At 35.2% G+C, this 26,177-nt stretch overlaps 1 protein-coding gene across 1 annotated transcript in view; it reads left to right on the forward strand.

Moving 5' to 3' along the window:
- MS3_00011102 (uncharacterized protein) overlaps positions 1-20,907 on the forward strand; it is a gene marked incomplete at its 3' end in the record, with an annotated part of 67,125 nt that extends 46,218 nt beyond the window's left edge. Inside the window, exons 3-7 of the mRNA XM_051219508.1 lie at positions 3,121-3,315; positions 5,846-5,980; positions 10,307-10,585; positions 18,063-18,242; positions 20,719-20,907. Of these exons, the coding sequence (XP_051064673.1) occupies positions 3,121-3,315; positions 5,846-5,980; positions 10,307-10,585; positions 18,063-18,242; positions 20,719-20,907 (978 nt within the window). The remainder of the gene's footprint in view (positions 1-3,120; positions 3,316-5,845; positions 5,981-10,306; positions 10,586-18,062; positions 18,243-20,718) is intronic.
- Positions 20,908-26,177: the final 5,270 nt, after the last annotated feature.

Genomic DNA, 26,177 nt, shown 5'->3' on the forward strand with positions numbered 1-26,177 from the left:
CATCCAACCCTATCCTGGGCAATCCTTTCCATTTATCCTTTTCAGATCTGCTTCCAATCCCTGACGTAGTGTGTTCTTTAACCTTCTTCTCTTCTGTTTCCCTTCACGATTCTGAGTTAGAGCTTGCCTCGTGATGCAGTTTGGTGATTTCCGTAATATGTGTCCTATCCACTTCCAAAGTCTTTTCATAATTTCATCTTCAGATAGAAACTTGTTTGTTTTTGATGGTATCCAGCCAATGGATGTTGAGTATCTTACAGAGAGGATTGTTTTTAAATACTTGCATTTTTTGATGATAGTTGTAGTAGTTCTTCACATTTCAGCTCCATACAGTAGGACTGTGTGTGACGTTCGTATTGAAGATTATAACTTGGATATTGGTTGACAGTTGTTTTGAGTTGCATATGTTCTTCAATTGTAGAAATGCGGCCCTCTGCCTGTAGCTCAGAATTCAATGAGCTAAGTAATCGAATGCAGTCGTTATAAAGTGCCAACAAATAAATGATATCAGAATAGGTTCTGTGGATAATATAGTAATTTCAATAGTTGAATTCATGAGTCAATTGAAGTCAGACTACCATGGAAAACTTGAAAGCACTGGACAGCCGTTTCGTCCTACTGTGGAACTCCTTAATCGTGACTGATAGGTCCTGGGTTCGAATCTCGCGATACCGGTATCATGGATGCGCACTGCTGAGGAGTCCCATACAAAGATGTAATGGCAGTTCAGTGCTTCCAAATTTTTCATGGTGGTCTAGCTTCAACTGACTAATGATGTGAACTATTAAAAATAAGTGATTAAAACAAAATCAACCAGCTCTCAAACGAGTGATCTGAGCACCAGACCTTACATACCCTTTATTTTTCAAACCTGAAGAACTCATATGCTTATATACATAAAATATGAGACCAAACGACACCATTAATGATAAATGTCACTTGGTATACGACTAGGAGATTCGTAATAGAAGGCTAGGTAACAATTTTAATGTGAGCTGACTATAATTTATGAATAGTACTATAACTTAAAAAGCCTGTACATAATGTTACAGTTGCTTCACAAATACACTCAAGAAATATATAAACTGATCTCTATCAAAGCAGTTTCTCTAATTGCATAACTTTATACTTTGATGCTTCTTATTACTTGGTGGCTTCAAATCATTTACGTTAGACAACTTTTACTGAAACATTCTCAAGCATACTTGATGAAACAGCTAGTTGATTTAGTTGTGTGAGGACGGTTCACGGGTAAACTCAAGGAAGATCTAAGAAGCTCCAAAAGAACTGAAGGTATTCCATCCAATCATTTTTAAAAAGAATATTGCAGAATCTATACGTATAGCTTCACTATGGGACAAATGCTACAACTCCCTGTATTCAGATTAGATGACTATAATGATTTCATTTTTACTAAAAACTATAAATACCTGGAAGTTTTATACCATATTTTACATTGTTTTGGAATAGCACTACTTTTACTTGTCGTCTATCTTCATATTTGCGACTTAGAGGGTTCCAGAGTTCGAGCGCTCAATTTGTACGCAGTTTAATAAGAACTTAAGCACTAGATATAACAGGTTGTGAGAAACGTTAATTGTAGATTATCATCATTTTAAGACAGGGATTCTTGGATAAATTGATCATTTTAATTCACAAGCCATTAGAAATATGAACTAATGATCTTATATCTGAGAGTCGAAGATCTTCTACACTAATGTAGTAAACAGGATACCATGTAGCATTTTATTATTTATTTATTTATTCATGTAAACACTTAAACATTGGCACAACGAGGCTTCAAATAGATATTCGCCATATAAATCATTCGATTTGTGTGAGGGATATGATACTGATCAGGTGCCCAAATTGAAGAAGGTAATTTACTTAGGAGGCCACACTAAGAGCCTTAGACCTAGAAGTCTAATCCACAAGGTAGTGTAGTGGAGTAACGTCAGGAGATGCAGTCCCGTGGTAAGCGATGACCAATAATTCGTTCATACACTATTTGTTCCTTCCGGATTCTATAATCCATGTGTACGATTTGTGTGGAATGAGGGTTTTCCAACTACTCTGGGTGGACTGTCTGTATCCACCATCCCGGTTAAAGGGATGGACATTCGTTTTTCGTCCTCTCAATTTGTTAAACAACTCCGTGGATGAGAGAAGGTAGTTAGTAGGAATTTCCTGTCAGTGGCTGTATACACGTGATCATTTGAGAGCATTTCGAGATGAAGAGTTGGCTCTCTCCACTCTCGATCGTACCAGGGCATTTAAGGGTCATTCTATTATGCTAAACCCCCCCCCTAACTGAAGTTTGTGCTGATGATGTCGTTCAGAAGAACGACAAAAGCTCTACGAACAAATCATCCAGCTTAGAGAACAAAATTCCATCAAAATCATTCACCTGAGCTACAAATCTTCACCATCGTAGATGAATTATATTCAATGATTGTAATCTCTATTCATATGAAAAGTATAATAGTCTAATCAAAACTTCATTTGTTGAATATTTTGTTCTAACCTCGAATGCCTCATATGTGACCATAGGAGATATAATTTTAGTTAACGTCAGTCTATAATGATGTTACGTTTATATCAAACCACACATTAAACAGATTTACAAGATAATATTTAACTATATCAGTGGCTTTATTGTATTACATGAATTGATATAGCAGCCATATATACAAATCGTTTTGTTTCGATGATCGGCATTGATTCTACTATGAAGTTGTTGAAAAAAAATCTGTATGATGTTGTGGAGATTGGTAAGTTTTTTTTATTGAGAACATGAATCGATCGATGTTGGACCACCATTGAAAACCTGGAAACCTTGAACGGCCGTTTCGTCCTAGTATGGGACTCCTCAGCAGTGCGTATCCACGATCCCCCACGCTGGATTCGAACTCACGACTCAACATCTAGACCACTGAACCAGCTGGTATCCGACGATATTCACGTCTAATTTTCATCGATCCACGAATCTTTAAATCAATCAATTCATGATCTCAATCGAAAGAAAATCTTTCCAGTTCAATTTATGAAACATTCCTTATTTTGTTATAAACGAAAAGGCACATTTAAAATTCTTTCATATCATATTTAATTTGATTACAGTTGAAGTTACAAGATGATGAATTTTGGAATCCTCGTTTATTAATTGATAATGCTGAAGGTGAACCAATTGAAATAGTTAGTCATGAAGTAGAATTTATAGAACCAGATTTTGAAGCATATCTTGTAGAGAAACGACGAATTAAAGGTATCTTTCATGAAACATTGGAATTAAGACATTTCCCATTTGATTGTCAGGTAATTTAACGAAAGAGTTTTGTCATTTTTCCCTTCTTCTTCTTCTTCTTCTTCTTCTTCTTCTTTGTCTTCTATAACATTTACTAATGTTAATAATATGGGTTTATTAAAGTGTTTATAAATGTATAATGTTATACAATAATAGTATTGTGCAAATGTTCCATAGATGATAGAGTTGATTTGTAGCTTAAATCGATGCTTTTGATGGAGTTTTATTCTCTAATCTGGATGGTTTGGTTGTGAAGCTTTCATTTTCATTGTGAAAGACATCATCAGCGTAAACGTCAGATAGAAGGACTTCAATCCATTCAGCTAAGAGTATAAAACTTCATCAAAATGTTTTATAATTTAATTCCATTTAATAATTGTTTATATGTAGAAAATAATTAAATAAGAATCTATATTATCGACTTGCTTACTTGCTGACATACATTTGTTATTCCTTTTGAAGGAGCATAGGTCGTCCACCAACACTCTTCATCGAATTACATCCTTGATAGTCTTTTCCAATTGGTTCCAGTTGCTATTCATTCTTTTTTGTTCTTCGGTCTTCTTCTTTTAGAACTTGCTTCGTGATACAGTTTGGTGATTTTCGCAATATGTGTTCTATCGACTTTCAACATCTTTTCCTGATTTCCACTTCAACTGAAAGTTGATTTGTTCTCTCCCATAGTAGGCTATTGTTGATGGTATTGTTCATAACTACTTATACTTTCTTAATGATGGTTGTAGTAGTTCTCCACATTTCAGCTCTATACAATAGGACTGTGTTGACGTTCGTATTGAAGATTGTGACTTTGATATTGGTTGAGAGACAGTTGTTTTGAGTGAATTAGTTGATGATGATCTATTCGAAATCATGCTATTCACATCAAGCACATTGGTTATGCTCAAAATATACAGAATTATTAAAATGAATACGTCTGAATACTTTAAGTATGACTGTCTAAATTATTCAGATATTTCTTAGTATTATAACAAGTTCTGTACCTCTATATACAAAATATTTCGTTGATAGGTGTATATAGAAAAAGCAACGCAATTGATTGATCACTAGGTGGTGATCAATATCATGTGGATCAGGTCCTTCTTAGTGAAAATTGAATGCTATCGACCAAGTTGCAATGTAGTCACTAGCCTAGGTGACTCAACATTGTGTGTACTGTGTTGAGGTAAGATGATGGTTGGAGGTAATCAATAGGAAGCCCTGAACCTTGGTTTCGTGCTGCTTGGCACTCATCAGCATAGTGTACCTGTAATCTTGAAGGGACTGATGCTCCCTGACGGATTCGATCCCGGATCAACCAGCTTCACAGTCAGAGACGTTACTACAGAGCTGTCTGAGCCGCGACTGACCTTCTGTATGACTGAGATGTATTTACAATTGATTGATCACTGGGTGGTGATCAATATCATGTTAATCAAGTCCTTCTTAGTGCAGATCGAATCCTATCGTCCAAGCTGCAATGTATCCACTAGTCTAGATGACTCGACATTACGTGAATTATGTTGAAATAAATATGGTGTCATGTGTCAAAATAATTCGTTTCAATTATCAAAATTCAGCAACATATCAGATTGTTTATCACAGTTATGCACTCAGTCTTTCATCGTCCATTTACATCTATTCTATATTCCGCAACCTATGCTAACTGTAGACTGTCTTCTGTAGCTTCTATTCTAGTCTCACAATTATTCGCAACTCGCAGTGTTTTTGGCTTTACGAGACTCCTGTCTTCGGCTACCGACTGTGGAAACTTCCGTACGATCCTCAACTGACTACCACTTGTAAACAATCTTGTGAGTAGTGTCCATCACATTAGTCATGGCTAGTAATTTTTCTTACACAGGTGCGCGTAATTTTGGATACTATTAGTTTAAGCTTTCCTGCCTATTCATTATCTTAACTTAATACACTCTGAATACTTACCTACCATAATATGATTAGACTATTTAGTCCATTTAGTTAAACGTTTAATTTCAGAAGAGGGTTTTGTGGATATTATAGTAATTTTATTCGTTGAATTCATGAGCCAATTGAAGTTAGACTACCATGAAAAACCTAGAAGCATTGGACGGTCGTCTCGTCCTAGCATGGGACTTCTCAGCAGTGCACATCCACGATCTCGCACCGCGAGATTCAAACCCAGGACCTATCGATCTCGCACGTGAACATTTAACCTCCAGACCACTGGGCCGGCCGGTATCTAACAATGTTAATTTCTAACTTCAACCAATCCACAACACTGTGCGACCGTTTATCATTGTCTTTAGTGCGTTACTGTCTCACAACAGACACAGTTTGACTCCACTGGTCACAACTATTCACTAGAATTCCAGGAAACACATTTTGAAGAGTTCTGTAATAGGACGAAACGGCCATACAGTGCTTCCAGGTTTTCCATGGTAGTGTAGCTTTAATCAGCCCATGAATTCGATCATTAAATTACTACCACTTCCACAAACCTTCATTACACTTGTTTAAAAACTCTTAATTCTGTGCTAATTTTTTTCCTATACTAAATATAAGGATCTATCCGTTACAATCACATGTGATCGTACAACAGATGAAGTGGAATTAGTTGCTTCACCAACAGAAGTTAGTCAAGTTGATGTAAGATGTGCAGCTGACAGTCAAGAATGGAAAATATTTCATCATGTCGATGTAAGTTGATAATCTATTTATTTGTAGTGTCGGTCATTATATGAATCCTATATATCTTATTCTATCTTTTGGACAGGCCAATCCAATCATTCTATTTGAGTCATATTTTGACCTTGTTGATTATTCGTTTATCAATCTTGACTGTTTTTATATGAGCGTATTTAGGTGTATACTTCTTATCCTATTCATCACATATCTGTAGCTTATTTTTGTGTGATTATAAATATTGATGAACGCTTGATTAAATGTAGTTGACTTACCCGCCATCACCACTGCTTGTCGTTTCACTTTCCTCTATTGCATTCTCGTTATTTGATTTATTTAATTCCGTTATTCACTCAACGCGATTTAAGTCGATGATTACGTACGAGGATAAGCGACATATACTTTACGACAATAATCATCCATACGATCTACTTGAATTCAGATCCCGGGCCAGCAAAGTCAAGAGCCTGTCGACAAACATCGTCCGATCGAAATGACAACAAAATAAAAGGCCACCAAAAGTTGATAATCTATTCATTTGTTCAAATTTGAATTGTCTTCAATTGATGAATATTGAAAAAAATAAAGACAATTTACAACCCGTGTGGATGCTTTCATTGATAGAAGTTCATATAAATTAAACGGTCTAGAATAATGGTATGGTCTAATAATATGGTCTAGAATAACAGTTATGGTTACTTATTTAAGCTGTTTAGAATAGAGATTTGTGGAGATTTCAGTAATTTAAACTAGATCGTTATTGAAAACCTGAAACCACTAGACGGCCGTTTTGTTCTAATAAAGGACTATTTAGTTCAACAAAACACAAAATCAATTTTTGATGAGAAATCATATTTTTAAACAAAGATGGATGGTAGCTAGTAGTGGAATCTAGGATGTGCGTTTCATCCTATCTGAAACTCATCAACTGAGTGTACTTGAATCTAAGAGTTAATGTTCACTCTGGAAGTCAAACCCAGTAGCATTCGCTTCCAATGCCATTGTGTTATCTACTTAGATACTGAGTTCTGATGCCTTATGCAATAAGGTAAAGTCTAAATTCACTTGATATTGTTTGCTTGTATCTTCCTATTGATGTTTAGGACTACAATTGATCAGTCTGTTGTTGGCGATATCAAGGCAGTCCTTACAGGATGCACATATGTCAACATGAGATTGATCAATTAGTAGTCCTAAACAATAAAATACGAAGATATAAGGTAACAAAACCAAGTGAACTCAATAAAGAAAACATGCATCTTACACAAAATATCAAACTACATAAATACGATTACATTTCGCATACGAGAATAATAATAATGAAACAATGCTATCAATAATCTTATTCACTGTTATCTATTTCATCGCATTAGGGAATCCTTAGCACCTGTTATGTAATACTATGACAAACTTCTCTTTTGCATGCATTCAAATTGTAATCAATCCAACTTTACTTTAGAAATGTCAGTTTCTAACAGTTTAGCTGATACAAACTAGATCCCTATCCAATCAATACTGTATATGACTAATACATTAAAGCAAAAAAGGATCTAGAACACGCCTTTCATCCTATTCGCTATTCTTCAATTGCGTGTACATACATACCAGAGCTGATTTCCACTAAGAGACTCGAACTAAGTACCGTTCGATTCAAACGCTATCACACAAACAAGTCACTAATTGAACTCAATGGCAAAGTGAATAACTCGATAGGATTTAAAACTAATGGTACTAGATCCCAGTCTCAAGGTGATGCACTATTGGGCATGTTAGATCCTCAGAACTCACTTGGTAAATACCTTATTTTTGTAACTTTATTTTGAAAATTTTAATTTCTTATTTTCGTGCCAAAAGCGCTCATTTTCACATTCGTTGTATGCTATTTTGTAACGCTTCCCAAGGACGGTTTTGTGCTGTATATATACGTTTTATTTGTGCTTGTTGTCATTGCTTGTGCTTCTGGCTGCTTGCGGAATATAGTCCCCTGTTCGAACTTGAACTTCTTTCTCTAGTTAACAGGGTTAAGACGCATCAGAATAGCTAGTTTATTACACTTTGGTCACAGAGTTTTTGTTCCGTTCTCAGACTGGGTGAACTCGTAATCACTTCAAACATAGCATGCACGTACATCCAACTGACAAGTCCCAAGCAGAATAAAAGTGCTATCCTAGATTTTACTGTTAGCCATATCGTTTATTCCGATCAACTTGTGTCATAATGGCTATATCAAAGCAACTTGTAGAGGATACATATATACCAATCAAGACCAATTAAATCTCAATCAGAAACATCAGTCACAAGATAATCCAGAACTATATCAAATTTAATTCAATATTCATATGTCTTTTAATCAAATGATAAGAGTCAAGACTATAATTTATGAACGAACCAATCAGATTTAAGATAACAGATCATAGATTTTAGCGCGAAATTCATTCATTCATTCATTTGTCTTAATAATGTTTTTTGGAATTTCAGCTGATGTCAGTTTATGATAAGTTGGTGAACATTCTCAAGATCACTACAGTATCCCATAGTATTATATCTTTGTATACTTTGAGTTTCTGTTATATGATACGTCTTCTATCTGGTCATATAGACAGCGACTATCCAACATTTCCCTATACTTAGAAAGGTTTTTAAACTCTTGAAAGAAAACTGAAGACAGAACATTCAAAAGAGCTGTTATTACGAATGTTCATATATAAAAAACAAATGTATTTTATAGAACATATGTGACTTTGAAGTCCTACAAGCTTATGGAGACATGCTCAATTCTTTAAAAATGCTCACTTGTTAAATAATCAAGATGATGAAAACATAATCATTCAATTCTTAGGTTATTATTAGAAGTTTCTAAAGAACATTGATTAGTCGGAGCACTTTTGACACTGTTCCTGTATTCTGAAGAATTGTTTAAGTAATTATAAAAGGGCTAACAATATAATTACTGATAATTATTTCATCAAATGGATCATTTCAATCATCCGCATGGGATTGTTGAGATTATTAAGTTTTTGATTAAGATCACGAACTGATTGATGTTAGACCAGCATCGAAAAACTGGAAGCACTGGAAAGGCTAACTTACGCTTTTTACTCCCAATGGAGAATAAGCCAACGACCAGCATTCTACAACCCAATCTGTACTGCACCTTCCTTTCGAGTTCTATCCAACTGTTGTTCATTAATCTTTCTATGTCTGTCTCCATTTCCCGGCGTAATGTGTTCTTTGGTCTTCCTCTTTTCCTTTGACCTTCAGGATTCCATGTGAGGGCTTGTCTTGTGACGCAGTTGGGTGCTTTCCCCAATGTGTGTCCTATCCACTTCCAGCGCTTCTTCCTGATTTCTTTCTCCACTGGGATCTTGTTTGTTCTCTCTCACAGTAGGTTGTTGCTGATAGTGTCTGGTCAACGGATCTGAAGATATTTGTGTAGAAAACTGTTAACAAACACTTGTATCTTTTGGATGATGGCTTTCGTAGTTCTCCAAGTTTCCGCCCCATGCATTAGAACTATCTTGACATTTTTATTGAAAGTCCTGACCTTGGTGTTGGTTGACGGACTGTTGTTTTGAGTTCTAGATGTTCTTCAGTTGTAGATATGCTGCTCTTGCTTTGCCCACCCACGCTTTCACATTTGCATCAGATCCATCGTGTTCATCAATGATGCTGTCCAGATATGTAAAGGATTTTATATCTTCCAAATCTTCTCCCTCAAGTGTGATTGGATTGGTGCATGCTGTGTTGTATCGGAGAATCTTGCTTTTACCTTTGTGTATGTTGAGACCTACTACTGCTGAGGCTGCTGCTACACTGGTCGTCTTCTCCCGCATTTATTATTACGTGTGAGATAGAAGAACCAGATCATCTGTGAAGTGTAGCTCGTCCTACTGCATCCTAGCTGTCCACGTATCCCATGCTTCCTCCCAGATGTTGACGTCTTCATGATCCAGTTGATCACCAGACGAAAGAGAAAGGGTGAGAGTAAGCAACCTTGCCTGACACCGGTCTTTACTTCGAACGAGTCTGTCATCTATCCACTGGATGAACGTGTCACTCCATCACAGGACTCCTCAACAGTATTTATCCACGATCCCACTCTCTGGATTCAGTCTCACATGCAAACGATTAACTATTAGACCACCAAATCGGTCGTCATCTAACAGTGTTCATGTCTAACTTCAATCAATCCACTAAATTACGCGACGACCTTTCATTGTACTAAGATAGATGATACCTGTCTCTAACCGACATGGATTGTATTACGTAATCTATATAAAATCAATTCAATCTTTCATGTAATATCTTGTGTGTGTGTTTTTTTTATAATTTCTTCTTTAGATTAAATCAATAGAAATTCAAACAGGTTATAGTCCTGGTACAAGTAAACGTCGTCATCCTGGTTTAGTATTTACAAGTCGTTCAGCGCGTCGTTCTGGTTATTTTCTAGTGAATATGATATTAATTAGTTGTGTATTATGTTTATTATCATTTGCTGCATTCTCTGTACCAGCTAATGAAAATCGTTTACAATTATCATTATTATTATTATTAACTACAGTGACATTTAAATTTGCTGCATCACAAAATCTTCCAAAAATTTCATATTTAACATATTTGGTAAGTAGAATTATATTGAGAATTATTGTTAAAAAAAAAACTGAGATAGATAAAGGATTATAGATGTTGACTCAATGATTTAATGGGTAAGTGTTCGTGTACAAGATTGAAGGTATTGGGTCCGAATCCCGAGAGTGGAATTGTAGATGTACATTACTGAGGATTCTCATAGTAAGACGAAATGGCCAACCAGTGATTTCAGGTTTTCAATAGTGGTCTAGTATCAATCGATTCATGATCTTAATGAAAAAGATTGTATACTCGTTTCATGTTGATTAATGAAGCATTCCAATGGTGAAGATCATGAGTCAGTTGAAGCTAGACCACCATGGAAAACCTGGAAGCACTGGGAGGCTGTTTCGTCCTATTGTGGGATTCCTCAGCAGTGTTCATCCACGACCTCGCCCCCTGCGAGACCCGAACCCAGGACCTACTGGCTTCGCGCCCGAGCACCTAACCACTAGACCACTGAGCCGGCATCCAACAGTGTTAATGTCTAACTTCAACTAATCCACGAAGCATTCACTTGAAAGTTTTAATTAGTTTTGTTTACAACTTTTAACTCTAGTTGCTAGTTACTGTATGGTTAGAATCAAGTGACTTAAAGTTTAAAAATAACTATAATGTGACTACAATCGAATTATTATAATTATTATTATTAGAACGCAAAGAGAAACTAAATATATATGCGTCACACAAGTCACTTGATTTATGTGTGGGTTGTTATGCTGTCCGGGTGCCCAAATCAAAGAAGGTGGTTTACTTTTAAGGCCAATTCCGGAGACTTCGATCTTAATGTCTGATCCACAAGGTAGTGTAGTGGAGGAACGTCCGGAGATGCAGTCCCGTGGTTGCCGGTGATCAATAATTGGTTCATACATAATTTGTTAACTCAGGATCCTGGAGCTTATGTGCACCATTGGTTGAGAATCAGAGTTTTCCAACTCCCTTAGGTGGACTCTCCGTTTTCACCAACCCGGTTAAAGCGCCAGCATTTGCTTTTCGTCCTCTGAATATCCTAAATGCACCCCGTCCTTGAGAAGGCAGTGAGTAGGACCTTTATGTGAGTGGCTGTATACGCACGGCTATGAGAGCATTTCGAGAGCGCTAGGCGAATCTCCCCACCCCCGGTTGTATCGGAGCATTAGAGGGCTTACAATCGAATACTGTTCTGATAATCATGACTTTTGTAGAGATTTCTGCCCAAGTGTCACTGAGCAACAGAGAACACTAAACACTTGAGTTCAGCCGGGTCTGTTGTCGCTCAATTTCGTAAATTGATTAACGTTAAACACTTACACCGTTGGATGCCGGCTAGCTCAGTGGTCTAAAAGTTAAGCCCTGACACATGAGACCAGGGTTCAAATCTCACAAGGTGGGATCGTGGATACGCACTGTTGATGAGTCTCATAATAGAATGAAATGGTAGTCCAATGCTTCCGGGTTTTCCATGATGGTCTAACTTTAACTAACTCATCAATTCAACTATAAAATCTGATGTTTATTCAATTATTTCCTTGATATTTGTATAGATAAATAAATATTCAGTCCAACACTTGCTACATTCTTATACAAATAACAGACCGTCCCATTGATAATAATGATAAGGTGTATTTGTGTATGTACATACGTGCATATGTATGTATATATGAAGATACATTAAATAAACAGAGATAAACTAAAGAGATAAAGCTTCATCTTTCCTTTATAGAGTATTTAACTTAACTGTATAATATCAGATGGGTTTTGTGGAGATTGTAGTATTTTCAATGGTTAAGATCATGAGTCAGTTGAAGCTAGACCACCATGGAAAACATGGAAGCACTGGACGGCCGTTTCATCCATTTGAAATTCACCTATTCTGTCGTGAAGTATAACTTAACAATGAGCATTACAATACGAATAACTAGTCAGCAAATGAAATCCCCCCTTTAGTGGATATTCAGCGCTTCTTTATTATATATAGTCTACTTTAGTGAATACTTCAATATTACTTTATTTTACAAGATTTGTTTGTTGTTACATTCATCTCAATGTTAATATTCACTTTGAGACTCATTTCAAATGAAAATAACTTATGACTTAAGAGTGTGGATCTTGATAAAGATCCATATATTCAACACATTATATCAACTATCAATGAATGTTGACAAATCTAAATAAATAAACTGGATAAAATATAAATTCTGGAGTACACTTTTTCGTAGATTAGTGATCAATTATAACGTTAATGAGATTTCATTTCAGTGTTCTATATTTGCCGAATTGATTAGTTACTTGTTGATCTGTTAGAAATACAAAGATCAATGAATTAGTGGAGTATAAACCTTGTTTTATAGTTGAATTCATGAGTCTATTAAAGTTAGACCACCATAAAAAACCAAAAAGCACTGAATGAACGTTTCGCCCCAGTATGGGACTCCTCAGATGTGAGCACTCACGATCCCGCACATGGAACTCAAACCTAGGACCTTCGGTCTGGCGCGCGAACGCTTGACCTTTAGACTAATGAGCTGGTTGGCATTCAACGGTATTAATGTCTAGCTTCAACTAATCCACGATATTGCGTGACTGTCCATGATTGACTTCAGTGAGTTATTATCTCACTGCTGAGGAGTCCCATAGTAAGACCAAATGGCCATCCAGTGCTACCAGGATTTCCATGGTAGTATAGCTTTAATCGACTCATGAATTCAGCTATTGAAAAGTAGCTACAATCTCCCACAGTAGGCTGTTCCTGATGGTATACAGTTAACAGACATTGAATATCTTACGTAGAAAATTATTGATAAATACTTATACGTTTTTGATGATGTTTGTGATAGTTCTGCAAGTTTCAGTAGAACTATCATGACATTCGTATTAAAGATCGTGACTTTGATGTTGGTTGATAGTTGTTATGAGTTAGATATGTTCTTCAACTGTATGAAAGTTACCCTTGATTTGACAATCCTTACCTTCACATTTGCATCAGATTCTTCTTGTTCGTCGATGATGTTGTCGGGGTACGTGGAATTTTTTTCTACTCCATAGCTTCTCCATAAAGTGTGTTTGGGTTGGTGCTCTCTGTATTGTATTTGAGGATGTTTCTTTATCCCTTGAGATTACTTGATCACTTTCATATATATCTAGGTATCTTGAGAGATTGAATTTAACAAAAATTGAAACATTCCTTTTTCTATAGAGGCTTTCTAGGCATCTGTCTACCAATCATCATTTATTCTGACAAAGCCATTGTGTTATATCGGTAAAAGAAAGATAAAACACAATTAAATGTTCTAGGTATTATATAACCTACCGTGATTGACTTATTGGATCTACTTAGTGTATACTTGTATATTGGTATAAGACTGTTTAAAGTTCCATTTACTTACGTAGTTAATAAACAAACTTTTATACTTTTGATTCTTTCTGTTCGAGATCCATTAGCAAAGAATAAATGCTCCCTAACTTTACTAACCAGAATTTGTCAACAATAGCATATTTGATAACAGAAGAGGTTTTCTTGTGGGTATTATAGTAATTTCAATAGTTGAGATTGTGAGTCAATTGAAGCTGTACCATCATGAAAAACCTGGAAGAACTGAACGACCGTTTCGTCCTACTGTGAGATAGTAACTCACTGAACACAATGGTAGATATATCGCTCAATTTTGTGGATTAATTGAAGTTAGACATTAACACTGTTGGATGCCTACCGGCTCACTGGTCTAGATGTTAGGTGCTCGCGCGCAAGACCGATAGGTACTGAGTTTGAATCTCGCGAGGTGGGATCGCGGGTGCGTACTGCTGAGGAGTCCTACGGTAGGACGAAACAGCCGTTCAGTGTTCCCAGGTTCTCCATGGTAGTCTAGCTTCAACTGACTCATGGTCTCATCTATTGAGATAACATATTTATCCCTTTCTACATATTAGATTACATATTATAATATGCTACGACAGTACGCTACTCAGCAAATGCAAAGTGATTAGATGTAATTATATAGAAATTTTACCGTCAATAGCCATCTTAAAAGTGAATTCTGTTATCTACTGACATCAGACCGAAAATATTAACTTCAAAGTGTGAAAGTTCTACGTTTGGTTAGCAGAAGTATCGTAAAAGTGAACGATTGAGTATTTAGTTGATATGATAAAGCAGTGATCAACATGCTTTTTGATCATTCAGCTCATTTCAGAAAGGGTAGAAAACCATTTCAAAATCAAATTTATTTTCATAGCTACATAGAATTGTCTATTCTAAGCAACTCACTAGTTTTTGATACATGCCTACTTACTTATTACTTACGCCTGTTACTCCCAATGGAGAATAGGCCACCGACCAGCATTCTCCAACCCACTCTGTTCTCTGCCCTCTTTTCTACTTCTATCGAATTGTTGTTCATTTTTCTCACGTCTGTCTCCATTTCTCGACATGATGTGTTCTTTGATTCTCCCCTTTTCCTTTGACCTTGAGGATTCCATGTGAGTGCTTGTCTTGTGACGCAGTTGGACGCTTTCCTCAATGTGTGTCCTAACCACTTCCAATGATTCTTCCTGATTTCTTCTTTCGCTGGCATCTTGTTTGTTCTCTCTCACAGTAGGTCGTTGCTGATGGTGTCTGGCAAATGGATCTGAAGTATTTTGCGTAATGAGAAGCGCTTTACATCAAAGATTTTTTATGTATAGAAAATGTAGGGTATTTTTAGTATTTAGGATGGCCTTGGGTTTCCGGAAAATGCAGGAACCCTACAAAATGTTGTAGCAGTACAGGTAATCATCCAATCAGAAACTCGACGTGTGACTTTTCACATCCTTTTTTTCGACCAAACTTCTATTGAATGCTAATTAGATAAGATGTTTCTCGGCGTTTTCAGAGCCTATTGTTGGCTATTTCTTGATAAGTTTCCTGGATCTCCCCAACAATATCAATGTTTTTAATGATTTCATATAATAAAAAAATTAACTTTGAGCATCCATATATCGGAATTTGGTATGTTAAGTAAGAAAGATTATCAAAACTATCAGAGAATCACATAATAAATGTAAGGATAGTTTTCAGTAAGAATGTACAATGAATGTAACCCTGGCTAATAAATTTACAAATTATTTCACCCTACTATAAAACATTATAAGTAGTTCATACTATAAAATAAAAGATTTAGATCCTGAGGTGCAATAAAAATACTGATCTAGTGTACTTTCTTTTAGTTGATTGAGATCATGAATCGATTAATGTTAGACCACCATTGTAAACTTGAAAGAACTGGACGACCATTTCGTCCTAGTATGGAACTTCTCAGCAGTGTGTATCCACAATCTTGCATGCGGGATTTAAACCCACGACCTTGGATCTCTCGCCTGAACGCTTAACCTCTAGACCAACCACTTAGCTGGCCGGCATCCAACAGTGTCCCATACTAGGATGAAACACCCATCCAGTGCTTTCAGCTATTCAATGATGGTCTAACATCAATAGATTCATGATCACATTCAAAAACTGAACAATCCCCACAGCTTCATACTGACGCATTTTTCTTAAAGAAACAAATCATCTATCTATTTTCATTTCAAATCTAAGTGATTGACATAATATTCTAATCTTGTTTAAGTTTTATATTCTTTAATAATTTCATTGAAATATTTAAAATTCTATGGTATATATATATACTACTTAATTCAATGAAATAATGATGAATAATGATTATCCATTTATTAATAATTACACATTCCCGGTACTGTTTAATATCAACAATGATTTAGTTCTTTTACAAGGATCTAAGTTCTTTGAATTTCTCATTCAACCTGCATAATGACTTTGCTGCTTAAACTAAAAGGCTAACTAGATGAGACTTTCGATTATAAATTATAGTTACAATGTCAAAGAGTAAACAGGCTATGAAACAATATTTTCTATGCATAACACTTACAATGACTTCTACATCGTCCACAAATGCCCTGGTATGATCGAGAGGGGGGGAGAGTCAGCTCTTTCGCTCTCCCTCGAAATGCTCTCAGATGACCACATGCATAAAATCACTCACAAGGAAATCCTATTCACTGCCTTTTCGTGACGAGTATGTTGTTTACGAAATTAAGAGGATGGAATGCGAATCTCTGACTTTTGAATCGGGTTGCTGCACACGAAGGGTTCATTTAGAGGAATCGGAAAACCCTGATCCTGAGGGAACAAATGTCGTATGAACCAATTGTTGGTCACCGACTACCATAAGACTGCCTTTCCTAACGTTGCTCCATTATCTTGTAGATTAAACCTCTAGATCAAAGGCTCGGAGTGTGGTCCCTTAAGAAAGCCACATGCTTCGTTTTGGTCAGCCGAGCAGTATCCCAGCCCTCACACAACTTGAATGATTTATGTAGCGCATACTCTTTTCTTAAGATAACGCATAAATAAATACGGATAAAAATTTACATTTTCGAAATGATGTATAATATTTTGAGTTCAATATGTAGATTTTAGAGGTGTTATACTGTTTGAACTAGATGGTTTAGTCATAATCCATTTACTGCCTCTCTAGACAACATCATCAGATCAGAATTTTTTCTAGGTAGTGAAAACGTCATGACTAAATTGTTCAATTCTGACAATCAAAAAACTTATTTTTCAATGTTTAACAAGATCTCGTTTACACTGTTTTGGTCAAAAAGTCTTCATACGCGTTCTAGAATTGGTTGTACTGATTAGTCACTTAATGGTATTCAATTATTTAATCCTAAGTACTGGTTAAACCCTAACGATGAACTTACAATTCAATTACTAATATTGAATCAATCACTTCAATACTGGAGCTCTCACTTTCTCATAAGCATCAACTTACGCAAATCCCGGCATAGAAGCTTTCCACTGATGGTCTATAACTACATAACGCCTAGAATAGTACATTCAAACATTAAGTCATTTAGGCTAGTGATTGTTACAAATGTTTGTCTAATGAATCCTGTTGTAAATAATCGACATTAAATCCCACTAACGATGCCTAGTACAAGTGTGATTTGGAATACAAAGAGGAAAGTCAACTTTCCATATACCTTGCTTAAATAATCCACCATTCTAGAACTCAGGTAAACGAAGTATCTGATGTATATTCTAAATTTGCACGACAAATTGACCCCCCCCCCATCACTTTTTATCAGAAAAATGATATTAGATCTATCTAATCTGTACACTTCCCTAAAGCATTGAAAGTTGAGTACATTGAGCGTTATTTGATTATATTTAACGACGTTTAGGGATCTTCAAATGATTCTGTAGTAATAACCTTAAATAGTGATTCTCTCCTGATATATTTTTGGATTCACTATATTAATTGTAATCCTCCTATTCATACGATATCAAAAGAAACGATCTTCTTAGGACATTGTTTTCATTTTCAATCCACATAAGGTTCTATTATTTATGCATAAAAAAATGAACTACTTCTAAGTAGCTCAATATTTTTAGTAAAAGTTTTTATATGGATTTTTTTTTATTTCCTAGGATAAAGTTGTCCTGGTGAATTTTTTCATGCTTGTCATTCTCACTGTATGGCATGCTATAGCTCGTGCTGTATCTGCTTCAAAGCCAAAATTTTTAGAATATGAACATTATGTTATGTACAGTCTACTCAGTTGTTATTGTATTGGTTCTGTGTTATTTGGATTAACGGTTTATCTCGATGTAAGTGCATATTAATTAGCATACGTATACTATTGCTTCTGAAAAAAGAAAAAGAATAATAATAATGAGTGTACAGAATAGTTATTATTGTATAATTGAGTATATGGTTGGTAATCTATTTAGCCGCTACTAGGCTAAGCGAACAATTCCAGTGGTTATCTAACATGAAAGAGACATTTCCACTGCATTCTAATTATTCTGCTGATAAACTAAGAAAAAAATTGAATCGACACACAGGATGTTAATTTACATCATGTCCATCAAAAACAAGTTCATAACCATTCAATTTCAGTTCTTCAATGTGAAATTACTTACACTATTCAACATCCATCTGTTTCTAAAGTGTACTTTAAAGGTAACTGTCAGTTATGTTAGGTGTGAGGAATTTGTGCATTGAGTACAACAGAAGATGATCGTGTCATATTGTGATTTTACTGAAGTTAGACTTGGAAATGAATGAATGACAGTTCATTTCGCTAAAAGTTAATCATTCGAGTACTATACTAAAAGCCCTTGATTCGATTTCCGCTGATGAATTCGTGAACAGTTATTGGTAAAGAGTCCAATTATAGGTAAAAATGGAAGTCCAATGTATACAGGTCACTAATAGTTGTCTAGCATAGATCAGTTCATGACCTCAATAAAAGTGAACAAACTCCGCCACCCCATTGTTGGAATTATAACATTGTACGAAATACTTTAGAAAGAGCATTCAACACATCACCATTAAGTTCTTCATTTATCAATCAACTAATAAGAATCTTAGCAAAGAAAACTACCCATCAATTTGTCCCATCACCATGAAGATTTTATGTATCAGGGATAGGGATTAATTTCTGTTTAAGTGTTTCCAACATTCACTTAATTGTCTAAATGTACCATTTTTATAAAACCTACTACATAACGCTTTAGAGATTGATCTATGATACAACATTACAAGTCAGTTACTTGAATTATTTCACTATTTTTATTAGTAGACTTATCACTGTAGACAATAAATAAATAATCGTTTTAATAATTGAATTCATGAATCAATTGAAGCTAGACCATCATAGAAAACTTGAATGCACTGGACGGCTGTTTCATCCTAGTATGGGACTCCTTAGTAGTGCGCATCCCCTAATTCACCGCACGAGATTCGAACCCAAAACCTAAAACTCAAGACCGTTCAGTGCTTTCAGGTTTTTCATGGTGGTCTAGCTTCAATTGACTCATGATCGCATTTGTCTAATAGGGAACCACCACATTGAGATACTGGAATGTTCCTTCGAAAAGACGATTGGATGTAATATCTTCTAGACTTATTAAAGCTTCCTCGAGATCACTTGTGGATCATCCTCACACATAACATATTCAATGAATTACGTAATATATATATAATTTATAAATGAATCATAAAAACCATTTAATCATCAATGTACTCACTTTCTGTGTCATTAAGAAGTTATAACCAATTCATGTTACATCGTAATTTCAGTGGTACAAGTTGATTAAATTGCCTTATATATGATCATACGGTTTTCCTTTACTTATTTAATATCACTAGAGGTGGAAGAGGGGGCGGGGCAATAATAATATTTCATTATTTCCGTTATTATATTTCAAAGAATATTATGGTATATGCTACTGATATCGTCAGATATAAGTAGCATGTATGATCGATCGAAAGTGAAATATCTGAAGGTAGAAGGTTAATAAGATCGAGGGAAAGAGAATGACTAGTGTAGTTACGAAAGAACAATAAAGTCTGAGATGACTGATTGAGATTTTGCAAATAATGTATTCACTGTAGGTTTCTTAGATTTTACGAAGCGATTCTGTATTTTTGTATTCAAGTACATTTGACTGTCTCCAGTTGTGTTCTCGTTCACTAAATTTGATGTTGCTGCCAACCAGGAGATCGGAAGAGTTCTATTCTGCAGATGTCGATGAGGGCCTAGAACTGAAATTCTAGTTGGTGTGCCGTGTACTACTTATATCGACATAAGTAGTACACAACGCTAGTCAGGAATAGAATGTCTAGCAGCAGAAGATCAAGAAGATCGAGAAGGAAAGAACGCGAACAAAAAGCAATTGGTATGAAAATGAAGGAACATTGAAGTCTGAGACAATTGATTGATATTTTGTAAATAAAGTATTTAGCGTATGATCCTCAGATTTTACTAAGAGATTCTGTGTTTTGTTGTTGATATACATTTGATTGTCCCTAATTGTGTTCTCGTTCAGTACATTTGGTGCCACTCCCAACCTGGAGAGAGGAAACGTACTATTCTGCGGACACCGATCAGAGCTTGGAACTGAGATGCTAATTGATGTAATGTGTACTGCTTATGTCGATACAAATAGTACACATCACTAAGAGATTCTGTACTTTTGTATTCAAGCACCTTTGATTGTCCGCTCTTGCGCTCTTTTTCATTTCCGTTTTCTTTTCTTTATTTTTTCTACTCCTTCTTCTTTTTCTTATCTTATTTAGGCTGGTTCAAGAAGACGTTTAATGAAACGTAAAGATGCAGAATTTAATCAATATAAACAACAAATTGAAGCACAAAAACAACATCATTCTATATTAAGTGTATCATTAGAAGAATGGTTAAGTTCACCACATAATAGTATAACAGATAATTTATTAGATAAAAATGATCCTTTAATCAATAATTATTAATAATTCTGATCCAGATTATTTAGGATCATCAATCAGAATAATAATCATAATAATAAAGGTTATATCATTCATGTTGTGATACATACAAATGGATATGGATATGGATATATATATATAAACAGATAGGCGATAGATCCCGATCAACAATGATCTTATTTGTTGTTTATGTTCTATTTCAAAAGGATAACTTATCCATTCTGTACATCGTTGAATAGTATTCAATGAAAATCAAGATGATATTCATCAACTAATGATCCATCGATCATAATTGACCAGTATCAATTATTCAAGATGATCTCTATTGTAAATATGATATACATATATATACATCTCTATCTCCATATAGAGATAGATATCTATATAGATTATAGATATATATACAATGTATACATTGTATACATTATATTGCCCCCCCCAATATTATTATTATTTGTCATTATCGGTGTTGTTCAAATCAATTATGTAATGTGATAATTAAATATTCCAAATGTTTGTTTGTTTGTTTGTTTTTGTTTTCCTTTCTTTTTGCATAATTTTCTTCTTTTTTTTTTCTTTCACATATTTATTTGTCGTAGGGAAATTCAAACGTAATTAGATCAATAAATTCAATGGATATTAGTGTTTTATTTGAATGTTTCCATGGTTACTATAGACTGGTCAGTTTTCTTGTTGGCATGGGGATTGCTTCGATATATCCCATCGAAGTAAAAATGGATAATGGTTAGCAGTAGAATTGATGATGCGCGCCGCTTCATGTTATTCAGGAATCTTCAGCTGAATGCGCTTACATCACATGTTTGGTGTTTAGTTTGAGAATCGAATTCAGTATTATTTGCTTCAAACGTCATCACGTTATCCATTTAGTTACTGAGTCCTCATAGCTGCCTGATTGTTCAATCGGGTGAAATTATATTCACTTGGTGTTGTTTACTTGAAACTACTTATTGATCAGTCGCTTATTGGTATATGTGAATATTGTGAAGATTGCCTCGATATAGCCTTAATTTACAAGCATTATAAGCAAAAATAGATAGTGGTTAGTAGTTGTTGAATCCAGCACGCGTGTTTCGTCCTAAGTGGATAACGTGATGATGTTTGAAGCGAACGGTACTGGGTTCGAGTCTCAGACTGAACATCAACTCAGATGATGAAACCCAAATATTGAGGAACACGCGTCCTGGATTCCACTGCTAGCCACTATTCATCTTTGCTTATTTAGACTAATATTTTGTTCTAATTTATAGTTAATCAGTAAATAATACTGTTAAGTTCGTTCATTGATTAACACAGAATACGGTATACAACCACGGTACTCGAATGTATAGAAACCCCCACAGTTGCAAAGTCAGACGAAAGCTGGAGATTAGATTATTGGGTATCAATCAAATATGTACAAACATTTTTGGGTATTTTTAGATATTAGCTTTTGTTATATCAACATTATAATTCAAGCAATCAGCGAAGACGCATATTATGCTACTGCCCAATTGTAGAATGCCACATTGACATTCTAGAAAGCTCCATCATGTACTGATTGGATGAAAACTCCTTAAGTCTTTTAGGGCCTGTTAGATCTATCGAAGCGTCTAGTTCACCTGAATGAGATACGCGCGAAACCGAAGTTCCAAAACAACGATTTGTCTACAAAAGCGGTTCTTTATTGAATAATACACAACATTTAGGCACAAACCTCAACTTGTGAGGTGTCTGGGGCGTTTTTATACATCCTTCAAGTATAAAATAAAAAGACTTCCTGTAACAGTAACATAAAGAATAATTACAACATACGATAGTACAAAGGACAGCTGATAGCTGTGTCCAAATTTGATAACAGTTTACGAACAACCGAACCAAGAGCAAAACAATATGGAAACTGTTGCGTTTAAACAAATGCACAAAACTAGGGATAACCACTATAGTGATTAAGGTACAGTAATTATAATGATAAATACAATGATAAGTACAATAAACGTTATAAGTTTATGCGAACATTTCAGAACATAACATTACAACTTACGTTACAACATAAGTATAAAAATTGTTGGGAATGCAACTGCTTACTGAATGTAAATAAGTAGTATAGAACACAATATACAAAGGAGTGGAAAGGGAGTGAGTAGTAACAATGTAAGACAAACTTAACAGGCCTCTTAAGGCTCCGACATAATTTTCTGAAGCCATCCCAAGAAATACTACAAACACAATGCTTTGAAGTTAGGGATTTTTGTCTGTGGTATACTACGGTTATAAGACTGAATTGGATCACCAATTTTATAATACAATTAGTTTAGATTAATCGAAGGATTCATTATACATAGACCAGACCATATTAAATTAGATAAACGACTCACAATCAATAATAGAGTACCAGAGTACCAATAGGCAATCAATTAATTCCATATAATTACAAGTAGTTTACACTCAGTAACTTCAGAACGAAAATCAGTAAGTGGGTTGAAGCTATCAAGAGTTCACTTAATCTACGAACGAGAAACAAGATCTCAGTGACCAAAGTATAGTAAGCTAGTTATTTGATGCGTCCCAGCCCCGCTAACTACAGGGAGAAGTTCAAGCTTGGAATGGGGAAGTATATTCTGCAAACAGCCCGAAACGAGCGATAACAACAAACACAATTCAAAACGTATATATACAGTACAAAACCGTTCTTGGGAAGAGTTACTAAATAGCATACTGAAAGACGCAACGGACCAATAGCATTTGAGATATTTCCCGGTGGGAAATATGACATGAAGGTGACAAGAGCGTCTTTGGCGCGAAAACAAAGAAATTCAAATCTTGTAAATAAAATTACAAAATGAGGTCCTTTCCCAAGTGAGTTCTGGGGATCTAACGTCCCCAACAGTAAATAAATCATATATTTAGTATTAAATAAACTAAGTGTCAGTTTGTCAAAACTCAGTAACCAGTCATATTTATTTTCACTACTACAAATCAACAATCAAGTCGAAATTGTTCACTGAAGTCACAATGAACTTGAGTTTACACTACTGAATCAGATATGTTTGATGTTATTTTGCTAGTTAGAGATTCATACCTAAATTAACTAAGAATTGTGTTCAGATTATTTTTGGCTGTTTAAAAATGTTGGACATAAATTAGTTATTCTGTATGAATCTATTTCTTCTCCTGAGATCAACTGCAATTTATAAGTTCTAAATACATCTGACTTTCTACATCGTCAACAAATGCCTCGGTACGGTTAAGAGTAGGGAGAGTCCACTCTCCCTCTCAAAATGCTCTCATATAGCCACGTGTACACAGCTACTGACAGAGAAGTTCCACTCATTGCCATCTCTCATCGACGGTTGTTTAAGAAATTGAGAGGACTTAAAGAGAATGCCGGCGCTTTAACCGAGTTGGTGAATACAGACAGTTCACCTAGGGGAGTTGGAAAACCTTGATTCCAAACCAATGGTGCACATGGACTCTAGAATCCTGAAGGAACAAATGTCGTGTGAACCAGTTGTTGGTCACCGACTACCATGGGACTGCATCTCCTTATGTTGCTCCACTGTCTTGTGGATTAGAAGACCAAAAAAATGAAATTCCAAGAAAACCATCTGATTTGGTCTGGGCGCCCGGGTAGTATCATAGCCCTCACACAAATCAAATCATTTGTGCGGCGCATTTATATTTTTGGTACCTCCTTGTATCAATGTAACTTCAAGACAGTTCTACTGTACGGAGCTAAAACTTAGAGAACTACCACAAACATCATCAAAAAGGTACAAGTATTTATCAACAATTGTCTATGCAAGATACTGAATGTCCGTTGTCTGAATACCACCAGCAAAAGAATGCTGTGGGAGAACAAATCAGCTCCCATTTGAAGAAGAATTTGGGAAAGATAATCGAGGTGGATAGGACATACATTAAGGAAATCATCAAACTGTATCACGAGGCAAGCACTAACTTGGAATTCTGAATAGAAACGAAAAAGCGGAAGTTTAAAGAACAGACTGCGTCGAGAATGGGAAGTAGACGTTAAAATGATGAATAGCAACTGGAGAGGATTGTTCAGGACAGGGTTGAATCCAGAACGCTAGTGGGTGACCTATGTTCTTCTACAAGCGGTAATACGTGTAAGTAAGTAAGACCTAACTGAATGTGAATCAATTAGAAATTCAACTATTTTATATTGCGAAATGTTCTTAATTAAACTAGTAGTATAAAACTTCTCGATAGAATACATCTACGACCTTATCAAATAGTTATACCCACTGGAACTTTCAAGTCTCATAGAGAATGTTTTACATTCACATCACTAAATTACATTTAAATATTCATTAGTCCTATTCTACTTAAATGGCATTAGCTACTGAATGATTAACTTTACCATCAAAATAAACTTCATTCTATAATCGCTATTAATTTATTGCTAAACTAAACTTATGTAATATATATATATATATATATATATATATATATATATATATATATATATATATATATATATATATATATATATATATATATATATATTATAGTGGTTAACCCTATGTTGAGCCCATATAGGTTATTCTAGTTTCTGAATAGATCAATTTATTCCTTCATCATGAATGATTTACCTCTCCTCTTGCTTTGCCTTACTTCACTTCTCCTTGTTTAACATTTATCATGCCTTGATTCGATTTGACTATAAATATTGAGTAATGCTTAATTAAAGACAGTAAGCTGACATTACCTTCTCCACTGTGTATCATTCCGTTTTGGGGCTATTAATAGAGCACTTTAATGGCCCTCAAACGCCTGACTTCAATTGGATTATGTAATTATCGTTATCGACTTAATTTGCGTTAGTAAATAACGGAATTAAATCATTCAAATACAAGAATGAAGTATTGAATATTGTATATTTTGTAAAATTGTTGATCAGATAGACAGAGTGAAGAAAGAGAAGAGGAAAGATCGAAGCAAAACAGATTAGAGAAGGCATAGTGAAGAAGTTTTGCAGCTCAAATGGATGATTTTGACGTTTGTGATGATGATGTCATTCAGAAGAACGATGAAAGCTCCACAACTAAACCATTCAGCTTAGAGAAAGCATATTAACTAACTCTCTTTAATTAAGCGTTGCTCAATATTTATATTTGAATCGAATCGATGTAAGGCAAAGATTAAACGAGGAGAAGTGAAGTAAGGCAAAACAAGGAGAGGCAAATCATTAACAAGGTCAAAATATGATTCAAGACGAAGGAATAAATTGGTCTATCCAGAAACTAGAATCACTTATATGGGTTTAACATAGG

This window comes from Schistosoma haematobium, chromosome 5 (assembly GCF_000699445.3).
Source record: "Schistosoma haematobium chromosome 5, whole genome shotgun sequence".
Taxonomy (NCBI): Eukaryota; Metazoa; Platyhelminthes; class Trematoda; order Strigeidida; family Schistosomatidae; genus Schistosoma; species Schistosoma haematobium.